Source organism: Cynocephalus volans, chromosome 15 (assembly GCF_027409185.1).
Source record: "Cynocephalus volans isolate mCynVol1 chromosome 15, mCynVol1.pri, whole genome shotgun sequence".
In the NCBI taxonomy this organism is placed as follows: domain Eukaryota; kingdom Metazoa; phylum Chordata; class Mammalia; order Dermoptera; family Cynocephalidae; genus Cynocephalus; species Cynocephalus volans.
Window position 1 is genome coordinate 52,379,072 of NC_084474.1, and position 15,764 is coordinate 52,394,835.

The 15,764-nt window shown below is 38.7% G+C and overlaps 1 protein-coding gene across 4 annotated transcripts in view; it reads right to left on the reverse strand.

Moving 5' to 3' along the window:
• The window catches only part of NDUFAF6 (NADH:ubiquinone oxidoreductase complex assembly factor 6), a 32,915-nt gene extending 17,741 nt beyond the window's left edge, over positions 1 to 15,174 (reverse strand). For 2 of the 4 annotated variants that reach the window (XM_063079660.1, XM_063079659.1), the window contains exons 1-3: positions 14,972 to 15,174; positions 3,821 to 3,920; positions 520 to 642 (exon numbers count right to left, since the gene is read on the reverse strand). In XM_063079660.1, the coding sequence (XP_062935730.1) occupies positions 520 to 642; positions 3,821 to 3,920; positions 14,972 to 15,168 (420 nt within the window). In that variant the 5' untranslated portion in view covers positions 15,169 to 15,174. Of the gene's footprint in view, positions 1 to 519; positions 643 to 3,816; positions 3,921 to 14,971 lie in introns of those variants that run through there. The other 2 variants (XM_063079661.1, XM_063079663.1) reach the window with 2 other exon arrangements.
• Between the last annotated feature and the right edge of the window lie 590 nt (positions 15,175 to 15,764).

A 15,764-nucleotide genomic window follows, 5' to 3' on the forward strand; every position in this document is an offset into this window, starting at 1 on the left:
TGTAATACCTAAAATTCATCAACGAATAGGCAATTCTATCAAACTAGAAAAGGGAGTTTTAGATATGTGTCTGGACAATGGTGAAAATAAGTCTCCCTTCACAAAAGTTTAACACATGTTGTTCCCCAGCCCAGAGTGTAGATTAAAACACTGGCATAAGAAGCTGCTGGGCAGATAAAAAAGAAAATTTTACCTGCCATTGCCATCAAAATTTTGCAGGGTTTAAATTCTGCAACCAAATACATGAAAAACACATAAGTAATTTATAACATAGAGATCAGATTTTTCTTTTTTCCTTTAATAAAGAAATACACTGAAGATCTCTGCAAATTATCAGTGGATGATTTTGAATTCCTCTGCCAAAACTAACATAGATCTGAATATTACATAAGCCTAAGAATATTTTCAGGAAGATTCCACTATTATCACCACTATTCAAATTGTATCCATCCAAAAGTAGACTCAAACAATATTCTCACAAATTAAAAGTAGCATCTTTTTTTTTTTTTTTTTTTTTACCTTCCATAGTTCAATAGCCACAGGCTGATGCGGTGGATTGTCACAGTATATATCTTCAACAGTTTTTTTCCAAAACTGCATTCGCATCAGTCCAATTGTTTTCTCAGAGACTGAGTCCTTAACCTGTAAATAGTGTTTAAAAACTTAAACAAATACACTGTTTACAGTCACACAAAATCACTTTTTAAGGGAATTGAGTTAATGGAACTGTTCTATATCGTGACTATGATGGTAAGCACGTGAGTCTCTACACTTTTCAGAATCTATAGAACTGTATATCAGAAAGAGTAAATTTTACCATAGGTACATTTAAATAAACTTATTCATTCATTAAGTAATTGTTTTTTAAACATCTTGTTAAAAAGACTGTCTTGCTACTGATTAAAAATGTCCTTCTTAGGTTCAGGCAAGAATCACCAATGACAGCTAAATCTAGGAGGTAACTTTTGATGAGGACCATGGTTTTAAAATGTCTCCTCAAAGACTACTTATTAGTAGCAATGGAAAAAATATTAACCGCTTGGACTGAGTGACCAAAATTAATATCACCACAGAAAGGAAGATGGAAATTTCATGCCTCCTTGGGATTCTCTGAAGAGGACACACCCCACTTAGGCTAGAAATGCACACTTGAATATACTCATGATGAAAAATAAACAAACCCCAGATGAGAACCATCCAACTTTTAAAAAGGGACAGTATTATTTTTAAAATGTCAATGTCATAAAAGACAAAGAAAGGATATGGAAATGTTCCAGATTAAAGGAGGCTCAAGAGACATAAAAACTAAATGGAATATTTGATCCTGATTAGATCCTATGCAGAAGGAAAAAAAAAAAATGCCATAAAGGACATTACTAGATCATTTGAAAAAATGAAAGTTAGATGGTAGATCAAATAAAAGCACTGTATCAATGTTAAATTTACTCATTCATAACTTACTATGGTTATGTAAGAGAATATCCTTATTCTTACTCTTACAGGGATAAGGGCCATGGTGTAGTCAAGTTACTTTAAAACAATGGTAAAGGGCCAGGAAAATCGATTACATCATATAACAAAGAATATACTAATTATCCTGATTTGAATATCACATATTGCACACAAGTATTGATATTCAATCTGTACCCCACAGATAGGTACAATCAACTATATTCCAATAAAAAATAAATTTTAAAAAAAAGTTTCTCTAAAATGACTCATAAAAAGAAAAATGCATGTGGGTATACATATATAGACGGAATGATAAAGCAAATGGGGCAAAATATTAACAAAAGGGTATATGGGTATTCTTTGTACTATTCTTACTTTTTTGTATGTGAAATTATAGTCAGCCCTCCATATCCATGGGTTCCACATCTGTGGATTCCATCAACAGTGGATTCAACCAACTGCAGACTGAAAATATTTCAAAAAAATATTGCATCTGTACTGAACATGTACAGACTTGTTTTTTCTTGTCATTATTCCCTAAACAATACAAAATAGCAACTATTTACACAGCATTTACATTGCATTAGATATTACAAGTATCTACAGGAGGTCCTGGAACCAATCCCCCACAGATACCAAGGGGTGACTGTATTTATAAATAAAAAGTTTTTTTAAAAAAATGATCCTGGTGCTGCGTGGGTTTCTTCCCAATGTTTAGTGTTCATATCCTAGTGGCATACAGTACAGCAATATAACAGCAAGAGTAATCCTTTTAAACCATGACTAACAGTTGATGTCCCTCTCTGCTCAGAATCCTCCAATGAATGCCCATCTCACTCAGAGCAATGCCCAAAGTGACTGCAATGGTCCCCAAAACCTTACCTTTCTAATCCAGATGCCTCTAACCCAATCTCATCCTATGCTCCCTCCCTCCTCTGCTGTACCACACCTGCCGCCTTCTGCTCTTTGAATGCATCAGGCACACCTGCACCTCAGAGCGTTTGCACTTGCTGTTCCTTCTGCCTAGAATACTCTTTGTGCTCATATCTGTACAGCTCCTTCACGTTCTTCAAATCTTTGCTCCAATGTCACCTTCTCAATGAGGTTTTTCCTGACCATGCTACATAAAATAGGAACCCTTGCTATACCCAGCCTTCCCTATCCCCCTTACCCTGTTTTATTTTCCGTTTCACTTGTCTCCATCTGATACATTACAGTTACTTATTTATTTGTTCACTGTGTGCCGTGACTTTGTGTATTTTATTTAATGCTATACCCCCAGGAAATAAACAGTGTCTAGCACATTTTGGACACTCAATCAGTACTTGTTGAATGAGTGAACGAACAAGACTATGTGTGTAAAGAAGTAGCAAGGTGGTCCTACAAAGTGACAGAGAATTCAGGGGAACTTGGGGATTTATTTACTAAAACATGGAATTTTAATAATTTAAAAATTATAATGGAAGATTACAATGGGAACAGTTGATGGCTAAACTTTGACTGACTTAACATGCTGATGTATAGCTTATACTTGAAAACAAATGAGGTGAAAAATCATGACCCATGAGTTCCAGGTAGACACCAAAGGAAAACGTACTCAGTCTGTTAGACTCTCTGCAGATTCACAGTTGTGAATCTCAGTTGTGCCTCAGTGCTATGCTCACATCCTTTTGTTTGTTCCTTGTTCACATCCCATCATATTCACCAGAGAAGCTGTGCCAAAGCTTGCCACTCTCTTCAAGACTCCAAACCTTCCCCTGCTCCCTGGCTCCCAGTTCTGACCTCTTCATCTAATTTACTGAGAAGACCAAGGCCATTCTATTCCCTCGTTGCCATCCCCCATTTCAATTTATTTGTAACTGCACATGTTCTTTTCATTCTAAGAAAAAGGATCTCTCCTTCCTTCGTAATTCCTAGTCAAAACTGAGTAAGATCTAAGGTCTGGGTTTGTTATGATTGCTTCCATTCCCCACTTCACATTAAAGCTAAAACTTCAATTTATAAAGTGCTTTCAAAAACTGCTATATACATGTAAATTATGCAGCTGTTGGGGAGGAAAAGCAGTAATACTCTGATTAAACAATTCGACTAACAAATGTGCAATGTTAATTGCATAGTTTTATAATATCCTCAGAAAAAGAAATAAAAAATTCCAGAATAGCATTTACAGAAACATTAAGTTCATTAGCTAGTTTTATCTTTGGTATTGAATTGATAAACCTAAATAGTTAGCAGGAGAAGGAAATTACCAGCAGAGACGTTAAACACACCTTACACATAAATTACAATTATATTTCTTTATCAATCAGCATTAAACACATTATATAACCATTTTGCAAATAATATTTTAAGGTATCTTAATACCAGCCTGAGCCAGTTCCACATTGAAGGCCCTCAGTGCAAAAGCAGAGTTTCGGGATTCTGCAGGGAGCAGCAGGGAGCATAAATAACCTTCATAATCTCGTTTCCTATAACAAATAGACAAAAAAAAAAGATAATTACTCTTCACTTCCAAATTGCACACAAAAATATTGACCCAATGAACCAAAAACAGCAAGACTTTATTTCAGAATAGACCTGACATTTCTTATCTCCTACCTGTTCCTCTGCAATTATGAAAAATGTATCTGCCCCCAATTCCAGAACACATAAATAAAGAAATGCTCAATCTCTATTAATTTATTTTTACTTCTACAGTACTTGTACTTTTAATTGTTCAGAATCACCTTTTTTTTTAAAAATGTTAACTTCTTTTACTTTTTCTTTTTCTTTTTAAATTTTATTTTGTCGATATACAATGTGGTTGACTATTGTGGCCCATTAACAACACCTCCCTCCCTCCTCCCTCTCCCCTCTCCCACCCAACAATGTCCTTTCTGTATGCTTGTTGTGTCAACTTCAAGGACTTGTAATTGTTATGTTTTCTCCCCCCCCACGGTTTTGTGTGTGTGTGTGTGTGTGTGTGTGTGTGTGTGTGTGAATTTATTTATTTATTTTTATCTCCCACAAATAAGTGAGAACATGTGGTATTTCTCCTTCTGTGCCTGACTTGTTTCACTTAATATAATTCTCTCAAGGTCCACCCATGTTGTTGCAAATGGCAGTATTTCATTCGTTTTTATAGCTGACTAGTATTCCATTGTGTAAATATACCACATTTTCCATATCCACTCATCCAATGATGGACATTTGGGCTGGTTCCAACTCTCGGCTATTGTAAACAGTACTGCGATGAACTCTGGGGAACAGGTATACCTTCGACTTGATAATTTCCATTCCTCTGGGTATGTTCCCAGCAGTGGGATGGCTGGGTCATATGGTAGATCTACCTGCAATGGTTGAGGAACCTCCATACCATTTTCCATACAGGCTGCACCATTTTGCAGTCCCACCAACAATGTATGAGAGTTCCTTTTTCTCCGCAACCTCACCAGCATTTATCGTTCAGAGTCTTTTGGATTTTAGCCATCCTCACTGGGGTGAAATGGTATCTCAGTGTAGTTTTGATTTGCATTTCCTGGATGCTGAGTGATGTTGAGCATTTTTTCATATGTCTGTTGGCCATTTGTATATCTTCCTTAGAGAAATGCCTACTTAGCTCTTTTGCCCATTTTTTAATTGGGTTGCTTGTTTTTTTCTCGTAAAGTTGTTTGAGTTCCCTGTATATTCTGGATATTAATCCTTTGTCAGATGTATATTTTACAAAAATTTTCTCCCACTCTGTTGGTTGTCTTTTAACTCTGTTAATTGTTTCTTTTGCTGTGCAGAAGCTCTTTAGTTTGATATAATCCCATTTGTTTATTTTTCCTTTGGTTGCTCATGCTTTTGGGGTCATATTCACGAAGTCTGTGTCCAATCCTACTTCCTGAAGTGTTTCTCCTATGTTTTCTTTAAGAAGTTAATGTTTCAGGGTGTATATTTAATTCTCTAATCCATTTTGAGTTGACTTTAGTGTATGGTGAAAGGGATGGGTCTAGTTTCATTCTCCTGCATATTGATATCCAGTTCTCCCAGCACCATTTGCTAAAGAGGCAGTCTCTTCCCCAGTGTATAGGCTTGATGCCTTTGTCAAAGATCAGATGGCTGTAGGTGTGTGGGTTGATTTCTGGATTCTCTATTGTATTCCATTGACCAGTGTGTCTGTTTTTATGCCAGTACCATATTGTTTTGGTTATTACAGCTTTGTAGTATAGTTTAAAGTCAGGTAGTGTTATGCCTCCAGCTTTATTTTTTTGCTCAGCGTGGCTTTGGCTATGCGTGGTCATTTGTTATTCCATATAAATGTCTGGATAGTTCTATCCATTTCTGAGAAAAATGTCATTGGAATTTTGATAGGGATTGCATTGAATTTGTATATCACTTTGGGTAGTATGGACATTTTCACTATGTTGATTCTTCCAATCCAAGAGCATGGGATATCTTTCCATCTTCTTGTATCCTCTCTAATTTCTCTCAGCAGTGGTTTGTAGTTCTCATTGTAGAGATTTTTCACATCTTTGGTTAACTCAATTCCTAAGTATTTTATTTTTTTGGTGGCTATTGTAAATGGGCGGGCTTTCTTCATTTCTCTTTCTGCATGTTCACTATTGGAGAATAGAAATGCTACTGATTTTTGTGTGTTGATTTTGTATCCTGCTACTGTGCTAAAATCATTTATCAACTCCAAGAGTTTTGTTGTAGAGGCTTTAGGCTGTTCGATATATAGGATCATGTCATCTGCAAACAGGGACAGTTTGACTTCATCTTTTCCAATCTGGATGCCCTTTATTTCTTTCTCTTCTCTGATTGCTCTGGCTAGTACTTCCAACACTATGTTGAATAGGAGTGGTGAGAGTGGGCATCCTGGTCTAGTTCCTGTTCTTAGAGGAAAAGCTTTCATCTTTTCCCCATTCAGGATGATATTGGCAGTGGGTTTATCATATATGGCTTTAATTATGTTGAGATACTTTCCATCTATACCTAACTTATAGAGGGTCTTTGTAATGAATAAATGTGGAATTTTATCAAATGCTTTTTCAGCATCTATAGAGATGATCACATGGTCCTTGTGTTTGAGTTTATGAATATGGTGTATCACATTTATTGATTTGCGTATGTTGAACCAACCTTGCATCCCTGGGATGAATCCCACTTGATCGTGATGAATAATTTTACGTATGTGTTGCTGTATTCTGTTTGCTAGTAATTTAGTGAGGATTTTTGCATCTATATTCATCAAGGATATCGGCCTGTAGTTTTCTTTTTTGGTTATATCTTTACCTGGTTTTGGTATCAGGATGTTTGCTTCATAGAATGAGTTTGGGAGATTTGCGTCCGTTTCAATCTTTTGGAATAGTTTGTAAAGAATCGGTGTCAATTCCTCTTTGAATGTTTGGTAAAATTCTCCTGTGAATCCATGTGGTCCTGGGCTTTTCTTTGTTGGGAGCCTTCTGATAACAGCTTCAATCTCCTTTATTGTTATTGGTCTGTTCAAATTTTCTACGTCTTCATGGCTCTGTTTTGGGAGCTTGTGTGTGTCCAGAAATTTATCCATTTCCTCCAGATTTTCAAACTTGTTGGCGTATAGTTGTTTATAGTAGTCTTGAATGATTCCTTGCATTTCAGATGAATCAGTTGTAATATCACCTTTTTCATTTCTAATTTTTGTTATCTGAATCTTCTCTCTTCATTTTTTTTGTTAGCCATGCTAATGGTTTGTCAATTTTATTTATCTTCTCAAAAAGCCAACTTTTTGATTCATTGTTCTTTTGTATTGTTTTTTGGGTTTCAATTTCATTAAGTTCTGCTCTGATATTAATGATTTCTTTCTGTCTGCTAACTTTAGGTTTGGATCGTTCTTCTTTTTCTAGTTCTTTAAGGTGAATTGTTAGGTTGTTCACTTGCCATCTTTCTTTCCATTCTTCTGAGGTGAATATTTAATGCAAAAAATTTCCCTCTTAGTACTGCTTTTGCAGTATCCCACAGGTTTTGGTATGATGTATCATTATTTTCATTAGTTTCAATAAATTTTTTGATTTCCTGCTTGATTTCTTCTTGGACCCATATGTCATTAAGTAGAATGCTGTTTACTTTCCATGTGTTTGTATAGTTTCTAGAATTTCGTTAGTTATTGATTTCTAATTTTAATCCATTGTGGTCTGAGAAAATACATGGGATAATTCCAATTTTTTTGAATTTGTTGAGACTTGATTTGTGACCTAATATGTGATCTGTCCTGGAGAATGATCCATGTGCTGATGAGAAGAATGAATATTCTGAGGTTGTTGGATGGAATGTTCTGTAGATATCTGTCAAGTCCAATTGGTCTAGAGTATTGTTAAGATCTTCTGTTTCTCTGCTGATTCTTTGCCTAGATGATCTGTCCAATATTGACAGTGGGCTGCTCCAACATTGAGTGCGTATATATTTATGATTGTTATGCCTTCTTGATGGATCAATCCTTTTATCATTACGTAGTGTCCCTCATTGTCTCTTTTTATGGTTTTTAGTTTAAAGTCTGTTTTATCAGATATAAGAATAGCTACTCCAGCTCGTTTTTCTTTTCTGTTTGCATGGTAAATCTTTTTCCATCCTTTCACTCTTAGTCTATGTGAGTCTTTATGTGTGAGGTGGGTCTCTTGAAGGCAGCATATAGTTGGGTCCTCCTTTTTAATCCAGTCAGCCAGTCTGTGTCTTTTGATTGGGGAATTTAAGCCTTTTACATTAAGAGTTGTTATTGAAGTGTTGATTTATTCCTAGCATTTTATTGATTATTGTTTGGTTGTCTCAGGTGTCTTTTGTTCCTTGCTTTCTGATTTACTGTTTGTTTTCTGTGTTTGTTGGTTCCTTGGGTTGTAGATAGCATTTTTGTTTGTTTGTTTTCTCTTCATGAATGCCATTTTTATTATACTAGTGGGTATTGATTTTTCTTGGGTTTTTATGGCAGTGGTAGTTATTTTTCAGGAACCAAACCCAGTCCTCCCTTGAGAATTTCTTGTAAGGGTGGTCGTGTGGTAGTGAACTCCTGAAGTTTTTGTTTGTCTGAGAAATATACTATTTGCCCTTCATTTTGGAAGGATAGCCTTGCAGGGTAGAATATTCTTGGCTGGCAATCTCTTTTAGTATTTTGAATATATCATCCCATTCCTTTCTGGGTTTTAGGGTTTGTGATGAAAAGTCTGATGTGAGCCTGATTGGGGCTCCCTTATAGGTGATTTGACACTTCTCTCTTGCAGCTTTTAAGATTCTCTCTTTGTCTTTGAGTTTTGCCAATTTGACTATAACATGTCTTGGAGAAGACCTTTTTCGGTTGAATACATTTGGAGATCGTTGAGCTTCCTGGCTCTGAAGATCTGTGATTTTTCCTATACCTGGGAAGTTTTCTGCCACTATTTTGTTGAATATGTTTTCAATGCAATCTCCTTTTTCCTCCCCTTCTGGAATACCCATGACTCGGATATTTGAGCGCTTAAGGTTGTCTGATATCTCTCTCAGATTTTCTTCAATGCCTTTGATTCTTTTTCCTTTTTTTTGTCTGCTTGTGGTATTTCAAACAGCCCATCTTCAAGTTCAGATGTTCTCTCTTCAACTTCGACAAGCCTGCTGGTTAAACTCTCCATTGTGTTTTTTATTTCGCTGAATAACTTCTTCAGTTCGGCATGTTCTGCTACATTTTTTTTTCAGGACATTGATTTTCTTGTACATTTCTTCTTTCAGGTCCTGTATACTTTTCCTCGTTTCATCATGATGTCTAGCTGAGTTTTCTTGTATCTCATTCAGTTTCCTTAGAATTATCACTCGAAATTCCTTGTCAGTCATTTCAAGGGCTTCTTGTTCTATAGGATCTAGAGCTTGAGAGTTATTATCCTTTGGTGGTGTACTTTCTTGATTTTTCGTATTTCTCGTATCTTCTCTTTGATGTTTATTCATTGTGGCAGAGGGTTTCACAATCCACAGGTTTGATACTCTTGACTGACTAAGATGTTGCTGTGGTTGCCAATTTGGTATGGCTACCTCAGTGACTGCTCAGTTGGCCACTAGTGCCTTGCGTGTGTGGTTGCCTCGGGTCTTGGGCCTCTCCGAGGAGCCACCTCTCTGGTCAGCTTGGACTCCGCGGGGCTGCTGGATCACGGGGTGGTACCGCAGGGTGTGTGGTCTCTGCTGAGCTTCCACCTCCCGTGCTGGACTTCTCCCTGCTCTGGGCGTGCTAGGCCAGGCTTGGGATGGAGGCGGGTGGTGGCGGTGAAGCCTACCTGCTGCTGGATTGCATGGCGGCAGCCCCCACCACAGGGTGTGTGGACTCTACGGAGCTTCTATCTCCCCTGCTGGATGTCTCTGTGCTCTATACGCACTGGGCCGGGCTGCTGGATCCCATGGCAGCGGTGTGGTCCCCGTGGAGTTCCTGCCTCCCCTGCTGGACGTCTCCCTGCTCCGAGCACACTAGTCTGGGCTGGGAATGGAGCCAGGTGCCTGAGGTGAAGCCTACCTGCTGGATCACGCAGCTGCGGTCCCACAGGGTGTGTGGTTTCTGTGGAGCCTCTGCCTCCCCTGCTAAACGTCTCCCAACTCTGTGCGCACTGGGCTGGGCTGGGAATGGAGCCGGGTGGCAGCAGTGAAGCCTATCTGCCGGATCGTGCGACGGCAGCCCCACAGGGCATGTCGTCTCCATGGAGCTTCTGCCTCCCTCGCTGGACATCTCCCTGTTCTGTATGCACTTGATGTTATGTTTTTATAGTTTATATCGGTTGATTTGTGGGAGAGAGTGATGCTAGGGACCGTCTATTTCACCATCTTGACCGGAAGTCCAGAATCACTTTGGTTTCAGTAAAAATTCAAATGAGCTACAGAAGTAGAAATCAAGTGTAAACTCACAGTTTTTAATGCACAGATAGATACACAGGAAGATAAAGGTAAAAGAAATAGAAAACACACACACACACTTCCTAGCAGCATCTGCTGAAAGCACCTAGAAGCAGCAATACCACCCACACTCCCAGTATCAGTAACCACACCTATACCTACATCTTGGTTTCTAAAGCCATTCTCCACTAAAAGAAACTAGGGCTCCTTAGAGAAATAACTGACTCCAAGCACAGAGCAGGGAAAGATAAGCCTGAAACATCTTCTTGAGGAGAAAGTAACATTCAAAGAATGGAGACTTGTGAAAAGAAAACAGAAACTGGCTTGACAGAGTTTTCAATGGCCAAGTATGTAGCAATTTGAGCATCAAAAAAATAATGACAGTAACAGATTGTAACAAGACTTCATTAACCTACATATTAATTAATGAATTAATAAATAAATGGAAAGAGAAGGAAAAACTTGACCAGTACAATGCCTCTTGATAAATTTAGAAGACATAATGGAAATTTTAAAAGTCATCATCTGATAACTATCATAGTAAGAAGTGATTCAAGCAAAAAGCACCAATAAATGATTGAAAATGTTAAATGGGCAAAAGTTTGATGGAAACAAGATATTTACAAAATATTGAAATAGCTCCCCACAAAGTAAATATTTCTTACTAATCAACACTCTTCTTAACCAAATTTATAGGGAGAAACCCAGAAGACATCTTCTTAACCAAGTAATAAAAAGTTAACATCATAGTAATAGGACAAATCAATCTCATGTGCTTCCTAATATAATATACAGAGAAAAGCACAGCATCAATTCTGTGATATTCCTGCCAAAAATGTGTAAATCATGAGGAAACCCAAATGGAGAGAAATCCTACAAAGTAACCAGCCTATTCTCTTCAAAAAATGTCAAGCTCATGAAAATAAGGAAAGACTGAGGAATTGTTTCACACTGGAGAAGACTAAAGAGATATAACTAAATGTAAAAATGACTTTGGATATAGGAAAGTCATAATAGGATAACCAGCAAAATTTGAATGAAGTCTGTGAACGAGATAACTACATTGGATTAATTTTACTTTCCCAATTTTGATGCTTGTACCACAGTTATATGTGAAAGTGTCCTTGTACTTAGGAAATACACAAAGTATTACAGGGAGTAATGGGCATGATATCCACATCTTATTCTCAAAATATTATGATCAGAGTGTTAACAACGAGGCAATCCAAAGAAGAGTATTTTGGATCTCTGTGAACTACTTCTGTAACTTTTATGAAAACTTAAAATTACTTCAAAATAATAGATTTAAAAAATATAGACCTTACTATATTCATTCTAGGAAGGAGACTTGGTATAAAGTACTTACCAGACTACCTATTGACCAGTCTATTTTACTTGTAACACACTGGAACCTTATTATAACATTATTTCCTATAACACAGTATTTAATATAAAATGAGTCCAACCTGTCATGGACCTCATTACATGGAAGTTAGGTACTAAAATTCAGATCACTCCCACCTTTCAATTGGTTCACGTGCCTAACAGAACTATTTTGTCATGTGCCTAACAGAGAACTTAAACACTTTCTAGCACTCCCTTGACAATTTCCCCCAATTTCCCCATAAACAAAAGGAAAAGATCATGAATTATAACCCTGCTATCTTAAGACAGCTCTCGTAAAAAGATCTCACTAATTTCACCTACAAACTGGCTCCCAAAAAAGTTTCTAAGGACAGCAAGGGCAAGCAGGTCTATAGTTTATACTTTCAAATTCTATTTTACTATAAAAAGTCTCTCAACTTCAAAAGTATTTAAAACACTTGAAGTTAATATGAAACAGTGAGAAAACACTAAATAGGAATCAAAACTACAATCTTAACTTCCATCACTCAACTAGTTATTGACAGAAATGACACCAATCACTCATGTCTATTTCCCAGTTTGCAGAAGGACGCTTGATAACTTACACGTTCCACGTCTCCTCAAAATAACCAATATGTGAGTACTTCAAGCTTCTTATGGGAAAATGAAAAATAAAATGAAGACAAAATAGAACTGTAGGAACATCTGGGAAATAAGATACCCTACACAGCTAAGGATTTGCCCTGTTTATTTTTTTTAAATTTTGGATAGAAATTTTACTAAAAATTATTACTCCCTTCTCTATATTAGATATGATATACTAATTATTTAACTATTTCATCATTCGGGATCATTATTATAAATATCAATTATTGGACTTTGGGTATATAAGGAGGTCCTAAAGAGCAAACCAAGGTCCAGTTACCTGAGAGCTGTCCCAGAGAGTGAGAAATGCCATATTATGGATGTATATAACAGATGGCTTCACACAGCAACAAGGCCAATAAACTCTCATTCATTCATTCATTCTAACATTTATTCAGTGCCTACTATGTGCCAGGCAGTGTGCTAGACACTGAAGATGGGTACAGACTTTAATCTAGTAGGGAGAAACAGAAATATAAGAAACAAGCACGTGGGACGTTCGTACTGCTGTGCTAGTACCATGGACCTGTGACATTGGGCACAAAGGAAGAAGTGGTTCCTGGTGAGGTTGCAGGAGGATGGAGAGCATGAATACACTCCCAGACATCACCACTAACTAGTATCTCCTCATCTCCTTACAATAGCAAGAATTCCAAGGACTAAGGCTCCTTGTTTATCCTCCTCAAAACCAAACCCCCCAAAGCCTATGTAAATTAGGTTTGAGATTTTCCCAAAAACCTAGATTCCTAGGACAGCCTAGGCTGACTCACCTGAAGTTATGACCTCATATTTTTTCTGATATTTGGAGGCCTTGCATAATATGCATGTCCCAAACAACCCTGCAAAAACAATTTCAGAGGCCAAGTCTTGCAGATTGTTGATAAACAATTAGAAGCCAGGAGTTCTAATATTCCTTTCAAGTTTCATTTTGTTTTTATTTTTAACTACTTATTAAGCATTTGTTATGTACCAGGACTCTAAGCACTTTTATACACATCATCACATTTAATCCTCACCACCAGTATATAAGGTAAGAGTAGACATTTACAAATGAGTAAAAAACTGAATCTTAAAGTAATTTTCCCAAGTGATAGAGCTGGTAGAAATAAACTCAGAACAGGTCTGCCTACAAAATCCAGGCTTTTTAATAAATCACTAGAGCCAAGGCCTCCATTCCACACAAATAACAACCTGGACAGGTTAAATATCTGGCCATTTGTAAATACATATTTTTGAGAAAAACTAGCATGTGCATGAAATAAAAATAAAGAATTATGTATTTAAATATTTGTAAATCCATAGACTATCACTGGAAGAATACATAAGAAATTTATATTCTTATGATTATTTCTGGAGAGAAAAGTTATGACTCTAGTGGATATGGGTGGTATACTCTGGTAATTTGAACTTTTTATCATCAAAAAATAAATAACTTTAAAATACATAAAAATAATACAACCTTTTAACGTTTTGGCTTTTATAATTCTTACTGCCCTGATTTCCACTATTGCTATCTTGTTTCTCCTATAAGTAATCAACAAATAAGGTGGGGAATAAACAGAATTAAGTCGCTTTTTAAAAAAAGTGATTAAAAACAGAACACTGAAATACATGTCTTTCGTAATGTTATACTACTTTTCACTAAAATGGAATTCAAAAAAAAATTGGAGTTACTTGCCCAATCAATTCCAAGACAGTATAGATAGTTTAGTACTTCTCAGAAATCCTTGAGAACAGATACTTTGAGACATTACACCACTGTTCCCAATGAAGAGCAGAAGGGCAGCGGGGCTAAGCCGTGCGTCTCTGCAGGCAGTTTGATTCTCCCTGCCCCAATGAGCCACGTGACTTGATCGATCCAACCCACCTCCACAAATGATTAAGGAGCGACTCTCAACTGCCAGGCCTTCCCAGCACTGCGGGTCAAATAAAACACTTCAGCCCCTGCCTTCATGAGCTATTCTAGTGAGCCTCAGGCAAATTCCCTAATCTCTCTAAGACCCCGTTTCCTATCAATTATGATTCAATAAAACAGAAAAAGAAAAAAAAAAAACACAAAAATGTATGACAATGGACCTTATAAGTCAGTGTACACGTTTAAGGTGATTCCAATAAATATGTCAAACATTCAATCAATCAATCCCCGTTTCCTGACTATTAAATGAGATAATAATGACGTAACGTTGTACTCACGGTGCCCTTACTAAGTGCCAGGCACTGTTCTAAGTGCTTTAATCCTCACAACCCTATGGTTGGTCTACATTTGTCTGTCACAATTCGTAATAAGGATTAGATAATTTGTAAACTACCTTGCATAGGGCCGGACACACACAAAGAACTCAAAGTTAGCCATTACTGCCATTAAAGTTAATTACTAGCCGTTATAGGAGTAAAGAAGGCTATGAATGCAAAAACGATAAATGAGGATAAAATTACGGTTCAGGCAAGGTGAGAAGCGTGAGCAGACGAAGAAACGTTGCCACGATTTTGTGGCCCGCGTGAAAGTTTCTGTTGCTTCACTCCCTCCACACACCCGCACCAGAAGCCCACCAGAACGTACCCCCAGAGGGACAGGAGGAGGGCGCTGGTCCGCTCGCGCAGGCCAGACACGAGTCCCAGCCGCGCCCACCCGACCCCCCGACCTCCCACCGTGCAGGCTGGGCTCGCTCACCGCAGCAGCTCCAGGCAGTAGAGGTCACTGCCCGAGAGGCCCGGTCCGCTGGCCGCGGCCACGCTCCGCCCGGACACCGCGGGTCCCGGGAGTCTCCGCACGCGCGCGCACAGACTGCGGGGCGGCCGGCGGAGGAACAGGCCGGGGATGCCGAGCCGCAGAGGGCCCCAGGCTGAGCCCGGAGCGGAGGCCGCCATGATGCGTGATGGCGCTGCGTGCCCTTCGACCCCGCGCCGTCGGCGCGCAGCCACGCCCCCACAAGCTTCCCGAAGACCGCCTCTGAGGCCGCTCGGAGAAGAGGCAGGTGTCGCTGTCGTCCTCTGCATCTGGGCCGCCGCCGCGCTCTTCGGCCTTGTTAGTACGGTAGAAGCCCCGCCTAAGTCCGGCCGATCCCGCCCAGGCTCTTCCCCTCCCCCACGTCCATCCACAAGCGACCCCAGAGCACTTATAAGAAGTGATTAGTGCCCTCTTCTGAAAGAAGTAGCTGTCAAAATTATGTCCCACCACCCCTGGGCCCCAAATTCTCCATGAGAGCGGAATACCTTGCACCGTTTCTCAACAGGGGTGCTCTTGGCACTTTGGGCGCAACAGCACTGTCCCGAGAGGGACGGTCCCTCACGTTGCTGGAAGTTTGCCACATCTGGATGCCCAGGTATGGTGACCACCAAATGCCCACACATTCCCAAAGGCTCTGGCAGTATTGCCCTGGTTAGGAACCACTGGTCACCTTGCACCTCCAGAAGAAAAACACGAAGATCCCTGAGAGGAGCAATGCCTTACGCCATTATCAACC